Genomic DNA, 23,667 nt, shown 5'->3' with positions numbered 1-23,667 from the left:
TCAGCCTGAGGCTTTGTGTGAGTGTAGGTCAGATGAGCTCTGGTCAGGTCAGGCCTTGCAACCAGAGTTACAAAATTACCTTGGTGTTCACAACTTTTTGGGTTTTATAATTTTCTTAAGAGACTGGGCATCATAAAATTTTCAAAGAGTAAAAACCATCTATTTTGTTTCTCAGCTGGCACTTTCTTTTTTCTAATATCAGGATAAAACCTCTGTGACAGCAGTTTGTCACTTTTTCTTTTATGTCATCAGATCTGAAACCCAGTCTCACAAGCCTCCGGCCAAGACACCACCCTGGCAGATGTGATCCTTCACAGCAGCCCCACTAGCCACTGTCGTCACTCAGAGGGCCCAGAGCTCTGCCAGAAGAACCTCATCTGTCCAGCCTGCACTGGAGGATCTGAGATCTGGGCCAACTGATCGTCCCTCGGGCTCTGATCTTCAGTCTCCCCATCCCTGCTTCCTTGTCTTTCCTCCTCCTGGCAGCCGACCTGAAATGTGAGCAGGCAGACTAGTCTTTTTGGCACCTGGCTGGGCATGGAGCATCAACTCGGAGGATAGAGCACACACCCCCAGGATGAGGAGACAGCACATGAGGAGAGGACCACACAGGTTTTCCATACATGGCCTGCCACCAAGGTCTCCTTGACTCCATTATTCCATTTGTCCATCATTCCATAGGTGATTCCCACAGGGATCCAGCTAGACCAAAAAGCTGAACTCAGGGTAGGAAAAATAAAGGTTTCCTAATCAACAACCTAAAAGTTGCTTTTAAATATTTTAAATAAAACGTGAAATTCAGTGGAATAAGCAGGCAGCTGTAGCCCCCTGAACAACACTGGACTTTGAAGGCAGGATGAATGGGAATGAACTACTGACTATTAAGGTCCCAAGTCCATTTCTCTTTTTTTTTTTTCTGCTTTCTCACCCCAAGTCCCCCAGCACATACTTGAATATTTTAGTTATGGGTCCTTCTAGTTGTGGCATGTGGGACGCCACCTCAGCATAGCCTGATGAGGTGCCATGTCCGCGCCCAGGATCCGAACCAGCGAAACCCTGGGCCGCCAAGGTGGAGTGCGTGAACTTAACCACTTGGCCATGGGGCCATCCCCGCAAGTCCATTTCTAAGACCTAAGCTGCTCCCCTTGATGTGCATGCAAAAATGTACAGGAGTCCATGAGCTCAACCAAAGACAACACCTACTTCAGAAAAAGTAGACACCTCACATATAAATAAGAAGGAACACAATCCTACAACCCCCAGCACATCAATATGACAAAAGTCAGTCCCCAGAGCAGGTAAGAGGAACTCCACCACAGGGCCCCAACTCCCTGGGCACTTCCACAGGACTAAGGCACAGAAACACAGACCACCAGGAGCCACTCACCTGTGTTGTCCTTACTGAGGATGCTTCTCTGCATCTCTTCTACTTTGGCCATGAGTCTTTGGTACTGCTCCTCTGCCACCTGCAGATCGCTATTGGAGGACGCCAGGCTGGCATTCTTGGCTTCCAGCATGTTCTGCAAGTCGGTCATTGCTTGCTCTAGGTCCCAGCAGGACTGCTTCAAGGTGTCCACCTCCGAACTGAGCGAGTCCTGCTTCTGCTGGCTGCTGTGGCTGTGCTCCACCTGCGCCTGGAGCTTTGTGTTCAGGGCAGCCAGCTGCGCCTGCAGCTCTGCCTTTTCTTTAAGTGCCTGAAAAGATCCCCAAACAGCCACACTGACTTTCAGAAAAATAAGTCACTTCCATCCTGTGTATTAAGAGGGCTGCCAAAACAAACCAGGAGACAAAGAAAGGTGTCCGAAGGTGAACTTTACAGAAAAGCACCACATTTTCCAGACTACTCAGTCACTCTTACACAATGGTTATCCCAAAAGAAGGCAGATTCGCCAAACGGGCCCAAGAGGCAGGAGGGGGAACTAGAATCTGTTTTCCGCAAGCCAACACCTGAGCAGGGCAACAACTGTGGAGAGCTGTGCAGGCACCCATTCACCCACGAGGATGTTGGAAAGCATAGTTGTTAAAAAAACAAAAAAGCACACAAGTATGCACATGCAAGAGTGGTAAGGGACCCCTCAAAGATGGAGAGCAGTCCGAGACAGATCTAGGAAACAGAAGTGGCAGAACATCTCTGCAGGGAGAGGCTGCTGCTACCCCGGAGGGACTCTGAGGCTCCTCCAGGGCTGCTGGGCACAGAGCAGCCAGAGGCACCGTCCAGGGCTGGGTGGCAGGACCACAGGGACCACTGCCTGCAGGATAAAGCAGCAGTGAGAGGAAAGGTGGGGCCTCAAGAAGCCCCAGGGCAGCAGAGAACGTCCACAAAAAGAGGAGCAAAGGGCACGTGCCTGTCCACCAGTCAGCTTTTCACACCCATCCTACAGTCAGTCTGTCAGGGGTATGCAAGGAAATTCCAAAATACAAAGATGAGCAGACAGAGGCACATCTACACACATTAGGAGAAAACCAAAATCATGAGGACAAACAACAAATTCAACAAATAGAAGAACAAATGCCCAAGACACAGTTAAGTGAGCAAATGCAATGAAATTTCACAATAAGTGTAATTAGTATCTTATACAGAGATGCCAGAAAGTATCATACCCATAACAGCCCACCAAGATCTTGGTTTGTACACAAGTGAAGAGCAGATCAGCATCCCCGGAGGATAAGGAGGTAAAGTCAGGTAAAAGCTAAGGTTCTAGGATTCTTATGGGGTGAAAGTGCACATGAAATGAAAACACACTGGATGAGGTGACCTTCTAAAGTGGGATGGAAAGTGATAATCAGGTACAACCAAAATTAACCTTGAAACCTCTGCAATCACCTCTTCTTCTTTTTTTTTTGAAGATTGGCCCTGAGCTAACATCTGCCAATCCTCCTCTTTTTGCTGAGCTAACATCCGTGCCCATCTTCCTCTACTTTGTATGTGGGACGGCTGCCACAGCACGGCTTGCCAAGTGGTGCCATGTCCACATTCGGGATCTGAACTGGCGAACCCCGGGCTGCTGAAGCTGAAGGTGCACACTTAACCACTGCGCCACCAGGCTGGCCCCTGCAATCACCTCTTCAATCAACAGTTTTATGTACACAAAGTGGTGGGTCTGTGTCCCAGGACCACATCGAACAAAAAAGCCACAACAAATATGAGAAATGCATTTAGCTGAGTGAGCTATTCTCGGTGCGAGTAGTTTCCTGCCACCACCCCCACCGCCCCTGCCCCAATCTGAGTGTGCGCTCCTGAAAGAAACCCTCTCCTGCTGCAACATCACACCTCTCTGTGACTGTGTGCACGTCTCCGGCTCTCCATGCCAAATGTACACAGTCCAATTCAACCGAACTGACCAACTGTGTTGACATAAAGCTGAAAATTCAGGGCTTGAAAATTATCTTTCAGGCATATACTAACCAGATAAAGCAAAATTCCCATCAGAAAAAGCAGAACCCACAGCAAAAAGTATTAAAGGGGCAAAGATGACAATTTTACCATGCGAGAAAAAGGTGAAATCCACCAAAAGAATTTAAGTATTATGGATTGTTAGGTATCTACCAACAGAGCTAGGAAATATTCCAGGCAGATCCCTTTGGTGACACACGGAGAAAGTGAGCCATGCACAGTCAAGAGCAGGAAACACACACCTCTTTCTGAGGCTGACAAATCAAGTAGAAAAATGTGAGGATACAGAAAACTTGGCTGATGGTGACAATGATGACGATATTCTCAAAGACATCTAAAACTTTGTACCCAAAGAACAGGAATTGCACATTCTTTTCAAAGACACAGCACATTAATACATCCACCAAACATCCCTTACCTGACTAGCCTCCAATGATAAAGCTTCCAACTGCCCTTCAAGTCTCATTTTTTCTTTAAGAACCTGCAACATTTCATCATGAGTTTCAGCAACAGAGCTTTCCACGGACACGCTGGAGGACAAAGGCACAAAGGATGAGGCAGTGGGAATATGAGGAATCATCATCCCCCGAAACCTGTCCATGTTCTCCAAATTCCACACACTCCTGCTACTCTCCCCAACATTCTAAAAACTAAATAAAAAGATTAAAGTAGAGAACTAAAGCTCCTATGAATGCTAATAAACACCCCCACCCAGTGGGCATTTTCAGCCACGATGGGGCTGGAACATCCTTACTGAAATGTCAGCTCAGGTTAAGTATCTGTACGGATTGAGAGACAGGTCTATATAAATACTGGAAGACAGGATACCTTAATATTACAGACAATTACTGATTAGATCTAATTCCATTTCTTACAAAGCAAGAGAGTTGTGTACAAATAAAATGCTAAAGACTAAGGATGGAATTAAGGGAGAAAAACAGTGTATCACCAGCTCCAGCGACAGAGCAGGGTCTGTAGACATCACCCACCTGCTACAGATGCTGTCTGTCCGGCTCCGCATCTCCCCGTTGACCTCCTGCCCCTGGTCTTGGTGTTCAGCTGCTGCAGCCTGGAGGACATCTGTGATGGAGGGAAAATGGCCCAGGGCACCAGCGGCAATCTCCTGGCCGTTGACCACATAGGAGGCTTCTCGTGTACCCACAGTGTTCGCCAGAAGGCCGAGTGTCCCACGGGTGGAGACGCTGCTATAGGAGGAACTGTCACTCTCGTTCCCATCAGCCTCAGATGCATTGTCTCCTGGCAGAGAAGTGTTCTCCAGGCGGTCGTCTGCCTCAGGACACAGCCTGATCTCAGACACCACTGATGTAGCGCTGCTTCGGTTCTGCTTCAGGGAACCCCTGGCAGAGTCCACAGCCGGAACATTTCCACCAGAATTCCTAGTATCTGAGTCTTCAGTTCTGTAATCAGCCAGAGACCGAATTTTGCCTGATTTTGAACTTTTTTTCTCCTTAGGATGTGCCAGGAGCCCTAAGCTGCCCACCTTTGGCCCCCGAGGGACACTGGTGCGCAGGAAGGAATATTCTTTTGTCATAGCCACAGCACTGGCCCTTGGTAAGGTTTCTGGGTTCAACATAAGTTCAGGATCAAGTGTGCTAAAAAGTCTCATTTTAGTTGCAGGTTGACTGGACTGAGAAGAAAACAAAAGCACAAAAATTGTGTTTATAATTGACAAGGAGCCTTCAAAAACTGCCAATTCAGAAAGGCTGCACCAATTATCTTCCCTCTGTGGATAAAGAGAGCACCCTTCCACGACATCTCTCCCCACCCCGGCTCCACCCAGGCCGTCTACCCTCTGCAGTCTCACTGCCTCCACGTCACATCCCAGTGACCAGCCCAGGCACAGGCCTTTAACAACTGTGACCTGATAACACTGTCAAATATCTATCAGAGCAAGCCGTTCCTCATCATACCTCCTTTACAAAATTTTCCTGGCTGTTCTCCCATGTTTATTCTTTTAGATAAACTTGAAAATTTTCTTCAAGTTAAAAAAAAAAGTCCTGTTGAATTAGAACTACCTTAAATTTATAATTACCTAGGGGACAATGAGCTGCTTTCCTCCATTTATTCATATCTGCTTGCATGTCCCTCACCAAAGGAAGTTATGTAGTGTTCACCTAGATTCTAAGCCATTTTTACTGCCATTTTAATTTCTTAGATATTTTATCATTTTGTTGTTATTATAAATATTATCTTTTCCTGTTACATAACTGGTCATGTTAGGATAACACGATTTTTCAAATTCGCATTTTTAAACTGACAATTTTCGGAACCCTAATTATTTTAATAACTTTATAATATTTTTATAAATTTATAATAGTAATTTTTTCAGTTGGTTCTCTAGAGTTTTTCAGGGTGTTTCCAACACTTGCAAACAACAATAATATTCTCCTCTTTTTCAACATTTATGTCTCTTACTTCTTCTTCTATTATCATGTTAGCTAGAAATTCTCAACTGGCCCTGAATGAGGTTGGGCATGAAGGAAGACAGTGCTCCTTGCTGCTATTTCAACATGACTCTCACAGAGAAATAGTCAATCTTATGTTATTCTACAAAGTCAATGCAATCCCAGCAGGGCAGGGGGACAAAGGGGAGGATGAGAAACATCTCAAAATGATACTAGGATGCAACTGGAAGAACAAATAAGCAAGAATACAGGCATACCTTGGACATATTCTGGGTTCAGTTCCAGACCACCACAATAAAGCAAATATCACAATAAAGCGAGTCACATGAATTTTTTGGTTTCCCATACTATACTGTAGTCTATTAAGCATGCGATAGCATTATGTCTAAGAAAACAATGCACATACCTTAATTTAAATAATACTTTATTGCTAAAAAATGCCATCACCATCTTCTGAGTCTTCAGCAAGTAGTAATCATTTTTGCTGGTGAATGGTCTTCTAAAAAATGCAATAAAGTAAGGTATGCTTGTAGCTAGAAGAGCAAGGGTGTGGGGCTGTGGGTAGACTGGACCACCAACGTTAACATCACTTTAAAGCTACCACTAGACTCACTGAGAGCTAGGAAGGCAGCAGACAGGCCAATGACACAAAACGCAGCCCAGAAGTCAGCCCAAGTATAGGTGTGGTTTGTAGACATCCCAGAAGAACCACAATACGGTAGCTTTGGAACAAGCAATTCACGGTAACTGACCAGCTATCCAAAAAAGGCTAATTCCCACCTCTTGCTTTCATCCAAAATATGTCAAACGGATTAAAGAGCAAAAAAACCCCCAACTTTTTAATACTTTTTATACCATCTTACATTATTATGTCTTTATTTCCTTAGTATAAGAAGCAAACATTAGTGAATTTTTTTATAGTCTTCAAACGGGGATATCCTTTTGAAATATGACATAAATCCCAAAAGAAGTAACAGCAAAGATTGAAAAATTTAACTGTAAATATTTAAAACTGATGTGCAGCAAAAAAATTATACCAGAAGTCAAAAGACGTAGCAAACCGGGAAAAAATTATTTGCAATAAATACTAAAAAGGGATGATTTCCTTGGATGTGGCTCCTACATAGCAAAAAGATAACCAATAGAAAAATGGACAGAGACTGACAAAGACACACAGCCAGCCACTACATGAAAAAGATGTTCACTGTTAGGAGATACTATTTTTTTTGCCTATTGAGGACAAAAATTCAATTTTTGTTATTTCTAAAGCTGTCAAAGATGAGAAAGCTGGCATTCTTATAGGCTCCTAACTGGAGTGTAAACTGGTCCAGCCTATTCAGAGGGCAATAAATATCAAATAACAAATATATAAAACTTTTTACCCAATAACTTGACAGTTAAAGATTTACCCACAAGGGCCGACCGGGTGGTGCAGTGGTTAAGTTCACACTTTCCGCTTCTCAGTGGCCTGGGGTTTGCCGGTTTGGATCCTGCGTGCAGACATGGCATCGCTTGGCAAGCCATGCTGTGGTAGGTGTCCCGTATAAAGTAGGGGAAGATGGGCATGGATCTTAGCTCAGGGCCAGTCTTCCTCAGCAAAAAGAGGAGGTTTGGCAGTAGTTAGCTCAGGGCTAATCTTTCTCAAAAAAAAAAAAAAAAAAAAGAAAAGAAAAAGATTTACCTACAAAAGCATCCCAAGACACAAAACCTTCACTGAAGCATTGTTTGCAATTTAAAAAATTAGAAACCACCTAAATATTAATCACTACGGGTTGGTTAATGAAATGCTATTACGTACACAGAAAGCAGGTCTCCACTGTGCCCATGGAGAGGCACTCAGGACACGGTTAGTGAGAGAGGGTGTCCTACTACATAAAACCAAGCATCATCTGTGTGCGAAGGTATACACATGAAGATGCTCTCAAAGCATCTATCAGACTATAAATAAGAGAGGACTTTTACACATCATCTATGCCATTTAAATATGAGGTCTGAACAACATTCCTCACATTAAGGAAATAGTCCTAAAGAAGTAACCTCCTACTCCTAGTTTAGCAGTTTTTGCTTGTTTTGTGTGGCTTTTTTGTTTTGTTTTTGGTGAGGAAGATTGGCCCTGAACTAACATCCGTTGCCAATCTTCCTCTATTTTGTTTGTGGGACGCTGCCACAGCACGGCTTGGTGAGCAGTGTGTAGGTCTGTGCCAGGGAAGCAAACCCACAAACCCCAGGTTGCCAAAGCAGACCACAGGAACTTAAGCACTACATCACCAGGCCAGCCCGTTTTGCATTTTTTGAATCAAGAGTTCTGAATTTTTATCAAATACCTTTTCAGCACCTGCTGAGATGATCCTAAGTCATTTCACGTGGACCTACTACTATAACGAGTTCTGTCGACAGATTCTCCCATCTTAAACTAACCTGGACTTACAGAAAACCTCACTAGGCAATCCTGTGTTATTCTAAAACTGACAGACAGTGCTGACTGGTGACGAGCATTGTGCACTCCATTCACAAGCGCAGCAGAGCTCTGTGCTCAGATAGGCAGGTTCAAACCCCAGCTCGGCTGGTGGCACCTCTGACTCTGGTGGTCACTTCAGCTCTGAGCTTCAGTGAAGAACATTCCTCACTAGGTCGTGGGGAGCAGGGCGGCACCTCCCAGCTGCACTCTGCCTCAGTGGCCCTGCCCTGAAGGTCTCTAGGGGAGGGCACAGGTGATGGCTCACTTACCTGGCACCTTGCTGCCTGCCTCCCTCAGTGGGGACGGCTGAGGGTGAGGGGACTGTAAAGTCAGGCAGACCAGTTTGTGATGAACATGGCATTTCCATCAGTTTGAGAGAGGTTATCTCACCAAGGACTAAGAAAGGATCCTTCCATTTAAACTACCAGTTTTTTATATTTATACATATATATAATTTTTTAAGATGAGGAAATGATTTCACATTTGTAATTTTACATTGAACTCTTGACACACTGACTGCCTAACGTTGGACCACCCAGGCAAAGCCTGGGACTCGCCATGCAGGCCTCTGAGAGGCAGAGCGTGGACAGGCCCTGGCACACAGATGCTGTCTAGTCTGCATATCCCTCTGCCACTTTACCACCGACTGACCTCCAGCAAGATCCTTACCCATCCGAGCCTCAGTCTCCTCTTCCAAAATGTCACTTGTTTCACGTGATTGTTGTTAACATTTGTATTATATAAAGTCCATGGGGAATTTAACACAGTGCCTGGCAAATAATAATTACTATCATTATAACTTGTCGTGGGCCACTAAGTAGGTCCCTGGAAGCCCGTGACCAGGCAGGAGCCTCTGTCGGTTCAGAGCCTGTGCTGGCTCCTCCAGTCTGTTTACACCAGCTTCGAAGCAGAGACATCCACAAAGCCATGGTTCCCTCTTGGAAAAACAAACGGCCAACCCTGACAGGGACTCATCACTACTAAATCATTCACTGAAAGCATTTTTAAACGTTATTTTAATTTTAAATTCTTTTAACTTGAAATTTTTCAAATCCACAGAAAAGCTGGAGGAAGTGTGAAATGAATATTGATACCCCTCCTTATTTAGAGTCACTCGATGGGATTAAAGAGACTGCTTTCACTAGCATCCTAAAAAGCTTTACACCTGAGTAAAACTGACGTTAGCCTATCATACGGATGTGGCAAATTTCAGTGGAAACCGTATCACTCACACAGTAACAAGTGAAACCTAGGACTGGCTGCTCAAGTACAGGGAGCAACAATACCCAAGTACTTGTTGTCTCCGCTTTTCCAACGGCAGATTTAGGAGAAAACATGCTTGTTCCAAGGGAAGGACCAGAAGGGGCAGGAACCAGAGCCCTGCTGGAATCTCCCAAAGGGTGGGAACTACACAAGAGAAATGATCTTTCCAGAGAAGCAGAGAATTAAACAGCAGATCCTAGAATCACATCTGACTAATTATTGCTTTCACACATGAAGTTTTCCATTAGCTTGTGCAGAGAGGGAGACTCACTCTTTCCTGCTGGCGCTTCACCCTGTACTGTTTGAGCTGTTCTTCCAGTCGTTTCCGAGCCTGAAGTCGGACCTGCTCCTCCTTCTCGAGGGGCAGTGAAGACTCTGTTGAGCCTGCAATGGGGAAATGGCCATTTAGAAACACATAAAGCTCTGGGCACAGAGGACCAATCAGAATAGCAGCTTGGCTGTTTTCTGTATAATTACTAATATGATTCAGCTTCTAAACAACACACGGCTGTCTAGTTTGAAAAGACTATTTCCAGATGGAAAGAAAACTTTGAGCCTCAGACACTGGCCACAGACAGGACCCATCTGGTAGAAGACACACTGGCCAAGCACAGGGTCTGTGCTCAGCCACAAGTGCATCGCTCCCTAGGGCATCCAGCTGGTAAAACAGGACATGGACAACTTGTGCCTTTTAGTAACAAAAGAACTGAATTTTAAGTCAGTGCCAGTGTTGACCGCTCTGAGGCTCAGGGTCCTTGGCTCTCGCCAAGCTCTACTCTGCTCTCTGATGTTACAGAGGAACACGTGAAGGGCAGTCTTGATGGAATTACACCCAGTGATGGGGAACAAGAACATGCCTATCATACAGTCAGACGATACCAAACAGGCTTTCTTTATGCAGTTGCAATGAGGGACATAATTTGATCCACAAATTATATTTGAACTCCTGCAATAAAGAGTCATGTTATAGTAAGGTGTGCAAAATCACAAGAGTACTCAGACATTATTTATTAAGGAAAAAGCTGCTCACAGTTACCCCCTCAGGATCACAGAGTAAAGGCTGAGCAGTCATCCCCCCAGGGCCTGGGGCTGTTACCCGTTTCCTGATAGAGGCGATTCCAGTCCAGAGGCCTCACTCAAGAACAGGAGGGGAAAGGAAAATTTTTGGCTTATAACAGATTTTGAAATATCTAAAACCCAAATCTTCTATTTTTGGTAATAAAAGGGCTGAACAGTGAGTGAAAGGGTCCTTTCACCTACAGCAAATGTGTGTACGGAACCCTGCTGAGGGCTGAGGTGGGTCAGCTAATACGCTGATGAGAAGAGACAAATGTCATAATTTAACCACTTTATAGATGGCACCATCTTCAGATGTGGTTTCTGAGGAAATAAGCAGCTGTTGTTTTAAATAATCCCTAAAACCCAAACAGCTGCCAAGAATTTCACCGGGAATTCATCAATGTCTTCACTAATTTGTGTCTATCATGGAAAAGGCCTCTAGTTCTTTTCACAAGGCTAAGAAACCCAGACAGCAGAAACCCAGTGGCCTATGGCCTCAGGCAGGGAACCCAAATCAGCAAAGTCAACACCAGAGACACAGCCCCAGGGCTGGGTGATGGGTGAACACCCGTCAGGATGGGCAGGGCCAGGTGATGGGAAAACACCCACCAGGACGGCCGCTGGCAGCTGAGGCTGCTGCCGTGTGGGCACCTGGGGCTAAGCTCACGAATCCCTCAGATCAGGAATCCAGACTCTTATATGACGTCTCTTGACTTAAATGTTGACAGTTAGTTTACAGAAATGTTTAAAATGCACTGCAGCTCTAACAAAATAATGCCTGTGAAGAAAAAGTTAAATAGTCCAAAAGAAACATGGGCCAAACATATGAACAGACAATTCACAGAAAAGAACAGCCAAATGAGCATCTCATGATCTTGAGATCACGAGAGGCTCAAACACTCTGGTAACCAGCGGAGGGCAGGCAGCAAATTAAAGTAACAAGGAAGCACCTCCCACACCCACCAGAATGGTAAAAACAGAAAAGGAAGGATGTCTGTGCTGTAGGGGTGGGAGACAGTGTCCTCTCACGGGTTGTTAGGGGGGCAATCTGGCCACACGTGATGGAAATAAACATGCCCGTTGCTTCTGACCAAAAGTTCTGCATCTGGAATGAAGCCCACAGAGATAAGGCTCTGGTGCTGCAGACAGGTGCTCACTAACACTCAGTGAGGTGCTCACTGCAGCACCAGCATCGTGGCCAACGCAATGGCTGCAGAGACTTGGCCAGCCACGCTTGGGGCTCCTGACCAGCCTTCAAAGAAGGAATTTGGAGCTGCACCAGTGAGAAAAACATGTAATAATGTGATCAATATAATCCCATTTTAAAAAACAATGACCAAAAACCTAGCTGTTTAGAGAGGCCTGTAAAGAATCATGTGAGAATGCGGCTGACCCGGATGGGTGGGGAGGAGGTACCGAAGGGGGATGGAGGGATAAAAACAGCATGGGTGAGGTGATCCCCTTATGTAAAATCATGTATGTCTCTGTATGAAAACACAAGTGTTAGAGAAAGGCCTAGAGGGTTCCAGGGCTCACAAGCTGCCAGTCTGCAACTTGTTCACCCCTGAGTCCCCAGGGAGCAGCACAAAATAAACATCAATATTATTCATAAGAGAAAGCCTTCAAAGTTTAACTGTCAAGACTAACTTCCCACTGACTGCCTGCTCACCATCCAGGGTGACAAGAGACATGCACATACAGGCCCTTTAAATCTGGACCTTGAGCACCACTGTCAATATCGGACCATGAAGAAGTATATTTTCTCTCTAAAATGGAGCTGTTTGTTAAATGCACAACCCACCACCGTGATAAAACACTGAATGGCAGGGAGACAAGCAGCGAGCCAGTCAGGGCATGTACCTCTGAAGGGTGGTGAGTGACAAGGGACACAGGAGGAGGGTTGGGAGAGAGCAAGGAAAAGCCCGGAGGGAACAGATGCTTACACAGTTGCGTTTCTTGCATAGGAAGACTGAGTCTGAGAGACTGCAAGGCTTCTTTTCTAACATTGCCCTCAGCACTAGTCCCCTGAGACTTCCTTAGGTTGTCATGGAAACCAGCCACACCTGGAGAGGCATCAGGACCCAATGGGCTTGTGGTGGGACCGGGAGATGACAGAGGGTCTGGGAACTGTTGCGGTGGCCCGTTCTGACAGACGTCCCCCTTGCTAGGTACATCCAGGCTCTCTCCTTCATCTGAAGCTCTGCTGACCTCGACAATGGCACCTGGAAAAGAGGGCATGCTGGGCCATCACAGTTTTAACAACTAGATCATGTTGTTTTTCAGACACACAACTAAAATAGGACAAAAGAGAATCGTGAGCATGAACCATCTCCCCATCCTATAAATCTGTTCACTCTGAGAGGAGAGCAGGTCCTGGTTCTTCTCCTGTGGGCAGGTGACGTGGGACAAGTCATCCTTATCTGTGGAATACCTGCACTCCCACACTATGGTCGTAGAATTTAACTAGTAATGTTTCCTTTTCATTTAAATAAGATCAACGAGAAATCTTATCAAAGTCTTTTTAAAAATATCAAAAGAAAACAAATGCTTAATACATAGTGGACAACGTTCCTAACACGCATTGGTAACAGCAGCCAGTGCTAATCAGAGTCACAGACTCACATTTATGAAGGGATGATTCCAAAGTGATTTCAAAGCATAAGTTTATCCTCCAAAATGAAAAATATAAGGCAAAGAGGTTAGATTTGCAGATTTGCTGATCAGAACAACTATGGCAAAGTTGAGTACAGAACCCCGAGTCTGTGCTTCCGCTCGATGAACACTTATTAGATAAAACCCAAGTTTAACCAATGATGACTATGCACTCATGCATCAAGCTCAGTTTCACCCACTGACATTACTATACATAGACTTGTTTATACAATAACTAAAACCTATTTCCTTATCAAAAAGAAAGAAGGAAGAAAGACTTCTTACAATTAAATAATTTTTAGTCTTTTCCCTGCTCCCTCACCCTGCTGGGCCAGTCAGTCCGCAGTCGAAGAAACAAGACAGATGTGGAGGGAGGGAGGAGGCGTGCGGGGGTTTCCCAAGAGCAGCAGTGCCCAGTCTCTCACAGGAATCAGCGTCACTGGGATCCCATGATGTACCTGGTATGCACCCAGGAAATTCCCCTTTTGCCCAAGCAAATTCAAAATGTGTTTCCATCACTTGATATGTGAGTCCCAACTAATACAGCTACCCTCTCTCACACTTCCCTGGAAAGAAAACCAGAATACAAACAGGGCGCCACAGACACTAAGCAGAGCGAGGAGACCCGACCACAGCCCTGACACAAGTGTCTGCACTTACACAAACGACCCCTTCAGCTCCCCTGCTGGTTGAGGGGGGGATGCTGCAGTTCAGATACAAATTAATCAGGTCAATACCACTTTCTGATGGGTTTATACATCTGGGGAGAGTCTCTACACCTTTCCATTTACATAAAAAAGTACATTTTCGAGCATCATATTGCACTTTAAAAAAACCTAAAAGTAAGAAGAAGAATTGTTTCCAAACATATACGTAATTATGGATAAACAAATAACAATGATGACAATGGTGTCAGGACAATAACAAAAACGGCCACTACCACTTCCTGGACGGTTCCTGAGTGCGTGCCTTTTACGTGTGCCATTTCTTTTAGCCTCACAACTACCCTAAGATGTAGGTGCCATTAATCTTCCATTTTAGACATGAAGAGAGTGAGGCTGAGATAAACTAAGGATCTCGCTGGAGGGCATAGTGGCAGGTCTAAGCACTGGCTCCCTGTCTGTCCCACTGTAGAATCCTTGGTCTGGGACTCTTACTGGGCTCACCTGGCATTTAAGGACAGAAATCAGCAAAACCGTTTTAGATGCCTAAACATCGTTTTACAAGAATTAGAATGTAATTTCTGCCAGTAAATCAGTTCGTATATATGCTTCGATTTTCAAGCAGACACTGCACTGACCCTCCTAACAAGGAAGAGGTATGAGAACTGAGTGAACGATTCACCCTCTACTTCTGATGCACAAATAACCCATCAACTAATGTGCAAATGTAATCTGATAATCCTTAAATCACAACTGGACCATTTCCGGATCCCAGTTAATAAAATTCTGGCAACCAATCAACCCAAAAGGTAGACTGTTAGGCAGAGAACAATAACGTATCAGTGAAGACCCATAGAAGGCTTAAGAGCAAACACTGCTGCTCCATCCTGCTGGAGCAGAGAGTGGGACAGCTCCTCTTCTACTGAACACACATGATGCTTGATTTAAAGTTGGCATCAGCTAGGAAAAAACACTTGTCTGTGTACTAAAAACACACTTTGAATGAACGAAAAGTTCATTATGATCTTAAACACCACAGTCTTCCTCCAAAATGCAAGCTGGCCCATGTCCTCCTGTTTAAAGGCAAAATGTCAGCAGCACACAGAGTAACTGGCAACTTACGCTGTGCTTCGTCATGTTGGTCAGGCGGCGCCAGCGAGCCCGGGGACTTTGGGAGGGCCTCAGCATGAGCTGAGGCACCAGTGCTGGATCCATCCTCCAAGAGGCCATCCTGCACAGCAGACGCACCATCCATGGTCAGGACGACACAGGCTGCGCTGACACTTAGGGGCTGCAAGTGAACTGCTAGCAAGCTTGGTTTCTGCCATTAGCAACAGCCAAGAGCTTCTGGGAAGGACTGCACTAGGTTTTCCATTCTCAGGAGAAGATTTAAAGTCTCAAAAGTGGCTTGAAATCAAACCAAGTAAAATCATGATACCTGACAGGAGGGGAAAGAGAAAGGTTTTATCAATCTTCATTTGTCAGACTGAAAGTAACAATCCCAAGATTAACATTTGGTTCCTAAATTGCATCATATAGTAAACAAATACATATTTACTGATTCAACAAATAATCCTAATCACCTACAAGATCCTAGGTTCTGAGTATAAAAAGCTGATCAGCCACACCTGGGCCCATTCCTGAAGGCACTCGTGTCTGTATCAGTGCCGGCTAAAGACCGAGCTGCAGGCACAGAAGCTCCATAATTGGCTCCGTAACCATCACAGGTGGCCACTGACCCAGGGGTAGGGCTTGGGAGACTGAGGAACTGAGTTTTTACTTAACTAATTTGAGTGTAAACAGCATATGTGGCCAGCAGAGTCTGTACTGGACACGCAGGCCCAAGTGCTCACAGGGCAAGCTCCCCTCCCAGGAGACCTGGTGTGACGGTGCCCAAGGCCACAGCTTGGATCTAGAGGGGCAAAACAAAAGCAGCACTGTGTGAGACATGGTGACTGTGCACTGTATGGGGGAAGCACGGGGACGAGGATGCATGGAAAGGCAGCCACTTTGGACCAGGGGCAGAGAAAACATCTCACAGAGGTGACTGGTCCCATCTTTCATTTCTAGCAGGATTAACTATGTTTTAGATCATCCTGGGTTCTAAGTTTAAGGGAGGAAAGCTTTGCCCAAAGTTTGGCAGTTAGTTATCCCTTCTAAAGTGTACTGAGGATGTTATCAATTTGCTTCCTCATCAACAGATAAGGTGCAAGCCATCATTCATTCTGCAGAAATGCTGGCATTTACTTTACTTAAAATAAGTTTCATATTATCCTACATACTGTTCTGTGTTTCACATGTTTCAGGACAAAAATGTACATGACTTTCCTCTCCAGCTTACAAAACCCACAGACATTTCATGTAAGACCCTAAGCAGTGGCCCTCACAAGGAGGGGCTGACACTGACTCAACAGCAGTAGGACATAGGTGCACTTGTTTTTCCAGAAGCATTTACTCTGATAATCCTCTCTCACCCTTTCACCGTCAACAGGCACCCACTGGTGGCTGGCATAACCTGGTCTACCTATGCAGCCAGTGACAAGTGACGGGAGTGTCCTTCTGTGCAAACCCAGGAATGTTTAGCTCACAACTCTAACAATCCACATGTTCTTCTCTGCCGTCTGGCACCCTACAGGCCAAACACACTATGTGTTAACAAAAGTACTGTGAAGGATATAAAAAGGTTAGGTCTACTAAGAAGTGTAAAACTAGCAGTAAAGGTTTGTACTACAAAAGACTGTTGATTGAAATATGTGAAAACGTGGATAATTACTATCCAGTGTAGCTAACCAAAAAGCACTGGGTGCGGGGCTGGCGCAGTGGCACAGCAGTTAAGTGCGCACGTTCTGTTTCTGGCGGCCCAGGGTTCTCTGGTTCGGATCCCAGGTGCGGACATGGGCACTGCTTGGCACACCATGCTGTGGTAGGCATCCCACATACAAAGTAGAGGAAGATGGGCACAGATATTAGCTCAGGGCCAGTCTTCCTCAGCAAAAAGAGGAGGATTGGCAGCAGTTAGCTCAGGGCTAATCTTTCTCAAAAAAAAAAAAAAGCACTGGGTGCCAGTCTGGCTCATGGTGCCTGCTTCATAGAAGTATTTGAAGACTGAAAGGACATCTGAGTCAGAGAAATGGAGGGAGTTACTGAGGCTGGCCAAAACGTGATCCTGTGTGCAAGTTCTCAATCTTGTTTCATCTCTGCAACAACCAGTAACCTCCTTCATCCCTGGAGAGACTTTCCAGGTGCAGGGGTAGACAAACGGGCCCTTGGAGGCTCCACACCTCCTTGCACATCCCACAGGCCCCAGCTCCATGGAAAACCACCAAAACTCCTAGCAAGCCTGCCCCTCTACTACAATCCCAGACACTCCACTCCCTAAGAAGCAGCTGGGGTAAGCCTGCCAGGCCAGAAGAGAAGGCTGTAAAAAAGCAGCCCATAAAGGAAGGTGAGGCACTTCAGCCAAAGAATGGCCAGGCTGCCCCTCCATCACCGGCTTGCCACTTCAAGGACACATGACAACAGATAGATGTGTAGGAACAAACATGGCGGAATGCGGAATCAAACTGTCACTGCACACAGCCTACTGTACGTGCTGGTCATCCTAACAAGTTCCTCGACAAAAGAAAACATTTGCATTTTGCTTTGAAATGTCTTTATTTCTGCCTTGTGGGGAGCAGGGGTGAAGATGTCTAAATCACCACTGTATTGTCCACGATGCCCGGAAGGGTAACAATGATAGACGAATAATTTTCAGGCAGAAGCTGGTCCCTCTGCTGTGGACGCCCTTCTCCCCTTGACCAGCAGGCAAATTCCCATGGATCCTTCCACATCTACCATTAGGTGCTGCTCTGAAGTCTCTCCTGGGCCTCAGGTAAAGCACTTGGCCCACTGCCTTCTGCCATCACATTACCCTCTGCATGCACACCACACTGCAATGTGTGTCTGTCCATCTCCTCCATCACGTTGTATGATCCTTGGAAGCAGAAACCACTACCCCAAGACTGCCCCTACCACTTCCAACATCCCCCACTCAGAGCAGTGCTCAACGCAGGCTACTGACTTAATTCCTTGGCTTTCACTTCTTAGTGACCAAGACAGTGTTCCCAAACAAAATGATACAGTATTTGCATCCTTGAGCATCAACACTGCCTTTTCAAATACAGAAAAATTCTATTTCTACTAAAAATACTTGGGAGCTACAGATTCAGTGGAGGCAAAGAAAGCCCCTGAGAATTAAAAACTGAGAGAGCAGCTTGTAATGGCCACAGCCCAGATAAGCAATGTCACTGGTATGAGAAGGAGGAGCAGGACAGCCAGCAGGGGTGGACTTATCTACTAAAGACAGACATGCCAACCAGAGAAGTGGGGGCAGAGGGGCAGCCAAGGAGCCACAGAAGAGAATGTGCCACCACAGAGGAGTGGCACATGGTGACAATGGCTGACGCTGTCTAGAAAGAGGAACAAAGGCCGAGCCGTCTGAGGCCCACTGATGAAGGCACATCAAACACGGAGACAAATGCATCAGCCCATCTGAGCCCAATGCCATCACAGACTACATTCACTCAATTCCTTTTGGATTTGTTGCTAAACAAGAAACCTTCTAATTCCCAAGTAGTCCTACCCCCTCCAGAGATGCACGGTACAGCTCTCCAGAATAGAGAACCCGTGACTGTGACTGGTCATGAAAGTGGCTCCTGTTCACATGCAGCTCCTCCCGAAGCCAGACAAGACACAGAATTCACTGACTGCCCAAAGCGGCCTCTGGCAGAGTGGCACTTCTGTGGGTACTAAGCCGGCATTCCCTGTCTATCCTCAGTCTCACATGAATTTTACTTAGTATAACTCAGTTGTTCAGGGCCTCATTACCTCAGACTGCTGACAAAAACAAACGAGGAGGAGGGTCAGACAGCAGAAGCACATCACCAGGAAGCTGTTATTAGTAGCACTGCATTTTGTGATTTAAAAAAATAATAATAAATAAAGAGGTCAGTCTTATCATAGTACCATTCTGACCACCTGCATTCCACTGTGTTTCCTGGAGGGAAGAGACCGGACAAAGCCATGACTGCGAACTTCACAGAGAGTTCACACCTCTGGGCTCACCCCTGTCTGACATCAAGGGACTTCATGCTGAGAACCACCGTCAGGCACCTGTGCGACTCCCAGCTTCCCCCATACAGCAGATTACACGAATTCGGTATAGACACATCAACAGCTCCATCCCCCCACCTTAAGTTGTTCCTATGGGCAATTAGAAACAACAGAGTATGGCCAAAGATAAAACAGGCTTCCCTTAAGAAGATAATACCTAGTTGAGGCCACACCAGTAACCAAAAGTGACCAGAGACACACAAAGTGAAAGCCCTGAGAAACCCCGTGCCACTGTACAGCAGCGCCAGGTAAAGGGTGGCCCCGGGGGCAGGAATCCCGGCTCCCAGTCCCGACGCCTCTACCCTCAGCAGGAGATCCTGGGCAGACTTCTAAACCACAATCAGCCAGTTTCCTCATTAGCAAGATGAGAAAAGACACAAAATCTTTGCCAGTACTGAATGCAACAAGGCACAGGGTCTGTCCTAGGCCCTCAATAAATGGTAGTTATTACTATTAGTGTAATTTTCCTTTCAATTGCTTGTCAAAATTAATAGGGAAAAGCCAACTAAAGATATTCTCACTTAAGAAGGTATACTGCTGCTTAAGGGAACTGGCCCAAAAAAGAGCTACTTTTGAATGTGAGTAATGTCAGACGCTTTTTCTTTTCTTTTCTTGCTATTCAAGGTACACTGTAACTGAAAGCCATCATTCCAGTAAAGGGTTATGTTTGCAATTAAAGGGATAATTTAAAATTTTTTAAAGTCCATGAGTCACCTGCGAATGGCTCACGCGGACCCAGCGGTTTTCAATCACACTGACAACAAAATCCGAGCCTCTTACTCCGCGCGGCCCCGCCCACACTGCACCCTGGTCCTCGTCACACCCTTGTGACACTCCTCTGCCCAGGAACACCGACTCGGGTCCTCCCTCAGGGTCCTCACACTCGCTGCTCTTTCTGCCCGAAGCCCTCCTACCCCGCAATTCGGCACGGCCAGCCTCTTGTCCGAGGCCCCGGCCCCAACGTCACCTCCCTCCAGACCCCCGCGCACCACCCGACACGCTCGGCAAGCGCCTCTGTATCAGTCGGCATCCCCGACGCAGCGCGCGCAGCGACGGGGGACACGGCGCGACTTCCCCTGCACCCAGGACCCAGGGCGACGCGCCCGTCGCACGACTGACACAGCGGCCGTGGGCTCCACCAAGGCCAAGCCGCAGGTCCGTTCCCTGGGCAAGTGTGCCCGCGCCGCTCGGGCACCCCGGGCACCCAGACCGAGACGCGCCGAGAGAGGGAGAGGAACCGCCACCCGACCCTCGGACCCCGGCTCCACGACGGCTGCCGTCCTGACAGGACTCCGAGGAGGCCGAGCGCGCGTGACGGGAGAGGCGCTGCGCGGGCCCGAGGGGAAGGCGTTCGTGGAGCAGGCCCGGGCCCCCCGCGAGCAGCGGCACCAGCACCCGGCCCCCGCGTCCCCGACCCCCCGCCGCCCCCCGACCCTCACCGGCGCTGCGGAGGCCGCGACAGGCCAGCCCGACTGCTCCGGCGGAGACGTGGCCGTGCGAGGGGCGGGACGCGGTGCAGCGCCGCCTCGAGCCCCCCGGACACCACCAGCGCGCGCCGCCTCCGTTCCGGAAAAAGAACGTCCTCCTCTGCCCGCCGGGAGCCGTCCTCGGGCAGGGCTGCTCTGGACGAGGGCCAGGGTGACCCCACTCGCAACTAGCCCGACGCAGATTTCAGAAAGTGAGTCTGCGCCTCTTTTCCCGGTAGAAACGTAGCTCGCAAGACTTGCAGGACCAACTCCGACAGGAAGCCGGACAATTGAGCTTCCGGCGGAAGTGGCGTGGCCGGCGCGCCGGTCCCTGCCCCACCCCGCCCATCCCCTCAGATTATGGGCGTGACCACTCTGGCCCCGCCCCGGCCCCGTTTGGGGCGTGGCTAGTAAACGCGGGGGCGGGGTCATGTGGCAAGGAGGTGGGGGCGCGCTGGGTCCTCCCCACCGCCCCTCAGCACCCTGAACCCCGAACCTTTTATCCCGCCCATCGTTATTCATCTTTCCATCTTTTCATGGTTTCGTCTTTGCGTTACAGCAAGCCCTAATATGGAGTAGTGGATTCCTATCACTTTCTTCTTTTTCAGGATTGTTCTAGCTATTTGGGGGCCCACGTCCTACCATATAACTTTTAGAATAAACTTGTCTATGTCTACAAAAATCCTTCCTGGGATTCTGATAGGAATTGCATTAAAACTATAGATGGATTTGCGGAGAACTGACATTTTTACTATGTGGAACATGAACATGTATGTCTCTCCTTTTATTTAGATCTTCTTTGATTTCTTTCATCAGCATTTTGTAATTTTAAGCATGCAGATCCTGTACATGTTTTGTGAAGTTTGCGCCTAAGTATTTCATTGTGTTTGGAGTGATTGTAAGTGGTATTCTGTCTTAAATGTTGGTTTCCACATATTCATTGCTAATATATGGAAATGTGATGAAATTCTGTGTGTTGTGCTTGTATCCTGAGACCTTGCTGAATTCACTTATTAGTTCTAGGAACTTTTTTGTTGTAAATTCCTTGGAATTTTCTATGTAGACCATCGTGTCATCTGCAAGTGCAAAATTTAACTCAAAATAATTATGGATTTACATGTCAAAATATATGAATCAATAAAACTTTTACAAGAAAAATAGGAGAAAATTTTAAGGTCTGAGGACTTGGCGAAGAGTTCTTAGACATGACATGAAAAGCACAATCCACAAAAGAAAGAGATAGATTGGATTTTATCAAAATTAAAAACGTTTGTTTTGAGAAAGACTCCATTAAGAGAATAAAAAGACAAACTACGGACTGAGAAAAATTTGCAAACCACAAATTTGATGGACTAGTACCTAGAATATATTAAGAACTCTCAAAACTAACAGTAAAAAAATACTGGGCCGGCGGGTGGCACAGCGGTTAAGCATTTATGTTCCACTTTGGTGGCCTGGGGTTTGCCAGTTCGGATCCCAGGTGTGGACATGGCACTGCTTGGCAAGCCATGCTGTGGCAGGCGTCCTACATATAAAGCGGAGGAAGATGGGCACGGATGCTAGCTCAGGGCCAGTCTTCCTCAGCAAAAAGAGGAGGATAGGCAGATGTTAGCTCAGGGCTGATCTTCCTCAAAAAAAAAAAAAAGAAGAAAAGAAAAGAAAAATATGATTAGGGGGCCTGCCCGGTGGTGCAGTGGTTAAGTTCACATGTTCCACTTCAGCGGCTTGGGGTTCGCCAGTTCAGATCCCAGATGTGCACATGGCATCACTTGTCAAGCCATACTGTGGTAGGCATCCCACATATAAACTAGAGGAAGATGGGCATGGATGTTAGCTCAGGGCCAGTCTTCCTCAGCAAAAAGAGGAGGATTAGCAGCAGATGTTGGCTCAGGGCTAATCTTCCTCCAAAAAAAAAAATACAATTAGAAGATAAGCAAATATGTGAAGAGATGTTTCATTGAACAGGATATACGGATGGCAAATAAGCTTGTGAAATGTGTTCAACATCACTGGCCATTACAGAGATGCAAATTAAGACCATCAGGGAAGCTAAAATAAAATAGTGGCAATACCAAATGCTGGCAATGATGTGGAGAAACTAAAGCTCTCATACTTTGCTGGTGGGAATGTAAAATGGTGCAGCCACTCTGGAATATAGTTTGGCAATTTCTTTAAAAATTAAACATATGCTTAATTATATGACCCAGCAACTGCACTGCTGGACATTTAACTCAGAGAAATGAAACTTATGTCCAGACAAAGGCCTGTACACTATTGTTCACAGTAGCTTTATTTGTAATAGTTCAAAACTGGAAACAACCAAAATTTAACCAATCCTACAGTGGATGAATGGTTATACAAACCACGGTACATCCACACCGCGGAATTCTCCTAAGCGATGAGAAGAAATATTGATATGCGCAACAACTTGGATGAATCTCAAGGGCATTAGGCTGAGGGGGAAAAATATCAAAAAGACTATACTGTTATGATTATGCTGATATGATGCCACGTATGTAACATTCCTGAAATAACAAAATTATAGATATGGGAAAACATTAATGGTTGCCAAGGGTTATGAATGATGGGGGTGGCTATGACTGAAACAGGACAGGACGAAGCAGGTCTTTGTGGTGATGGGCAGTTCTGCATCTTGATTGCAGTGGTGGTTCCGTGAATCTGTACATGGGCTAAAATGACATGGAACTGTGCACACACTTCAGACCAATGTGAGTTTCCTGGTTTTGATATTGTACTGCAGCTATGTAAGATACAACTAATGGGGGAAACTGGGGAATAATTAAATTAGCAAGAAAAGTGTGACAAACACTAAATCTAAATACAAACAGAAGCAAATGAGCCTAATTATATATTAAATTGATGGCATATCCATGCAGAAGAAAAACACTACTCTAAGTAAAATTTTTAACAGTTTTATAAGGTATTATTTACATACAATATAGTTTACCCATTTCATGTGTACAATTCAATGATTTTTAAAGTAAATTTACAGTTACATTTACTACATTTTAGTAAAAAAACTGGATTTACTATGTTTAGTAAATAAAACTGAATTTACTACAATTCAGTTTTGAACATTTCATAACCCCAAATGATCCCTCTTGTCTATATGCAT

At 46.0% G+C, this 23,667-nt stretch overlaps 1 protein-coding gene across 4 annotated transcripts in view; it reads right to left on the bottom strand.

Annotated features, from left to right (window-relative positions):
• GOLGA3 (golgin A3) overlaps positions 1 to 20,847 on the bottom strand; it is a 46,664-nt gene extending 25,817 nt beyond the window's left edge. Inside the window, exons 1-8 of one of the 4 annotated variants that reach the window (XM_046639636.1) lie at positions 20,505 to 20,847; positions 15,700 to 15,826; positions 15,037 to 15,352; positions 12,544 to 12,822; positions 9,813 to 9,925; positions 4,384 to 5,042; positions 3,813 to 3,924; positions 1,388 to 1,694 (exon numbers count right to left, since the gene is read on the bottom strand). In XM_046639636.1, coding sequence (XP_046495592.1) covers positions 1,388 to 1,694; positions 3,813 to 3,924; positions 4,384 to 5,042; positions 9,813 to 9,925; positions 12,544 to 12,822; positions 15,037 to 15,169 — 1,603 coding nt within the window. In that variant the 5' untranslated portion in view covers positions 15,170 to 15,352; positions 15,700 to 15,826; positions 20,505 to 20,847. Of the gene's footprint in view, positions 1 to 1,387; positions 1,695 to 3,812; positions 3,925 to 4,383; positions 5,043 to 6,226; positions 6,320 to 9,812; positions 9,929 to 12,543; positions 12,823 to 15,036; positions 15,353 to 15,699; positions 15,827 to 20,504 lie in introns of those variants that run through there. The other 3 variants (XM_046639635.1, XM_046639637.1, XM_046639638.1) reach the window with 3 other exon arrangements.
• Between the last annotated feature and the right edge of the window lie 2,820 nt (positions 20,848 to 23,667).

This window comes from Equus quagga, chromosome 15 (genome assembly GCF_021613505.1).
Source record: "Equus quagga isolate Etosha38 chromosome 15, UCLA_HA_Equagga_1.0, whole genome shotgun sequence".
In the NCBI taxonomy this organism is placed as follows: domain Eukaryota; kingdom Metazoa; phylum Chordata; class Mammalia; order Perissodactyla; family Equidae; genus Equus; species Equus quagga.
Note: the sequence above shows the minus strand (reverse complement) of the source record. Positions and strands in the feature narration are given on the sequence as shown.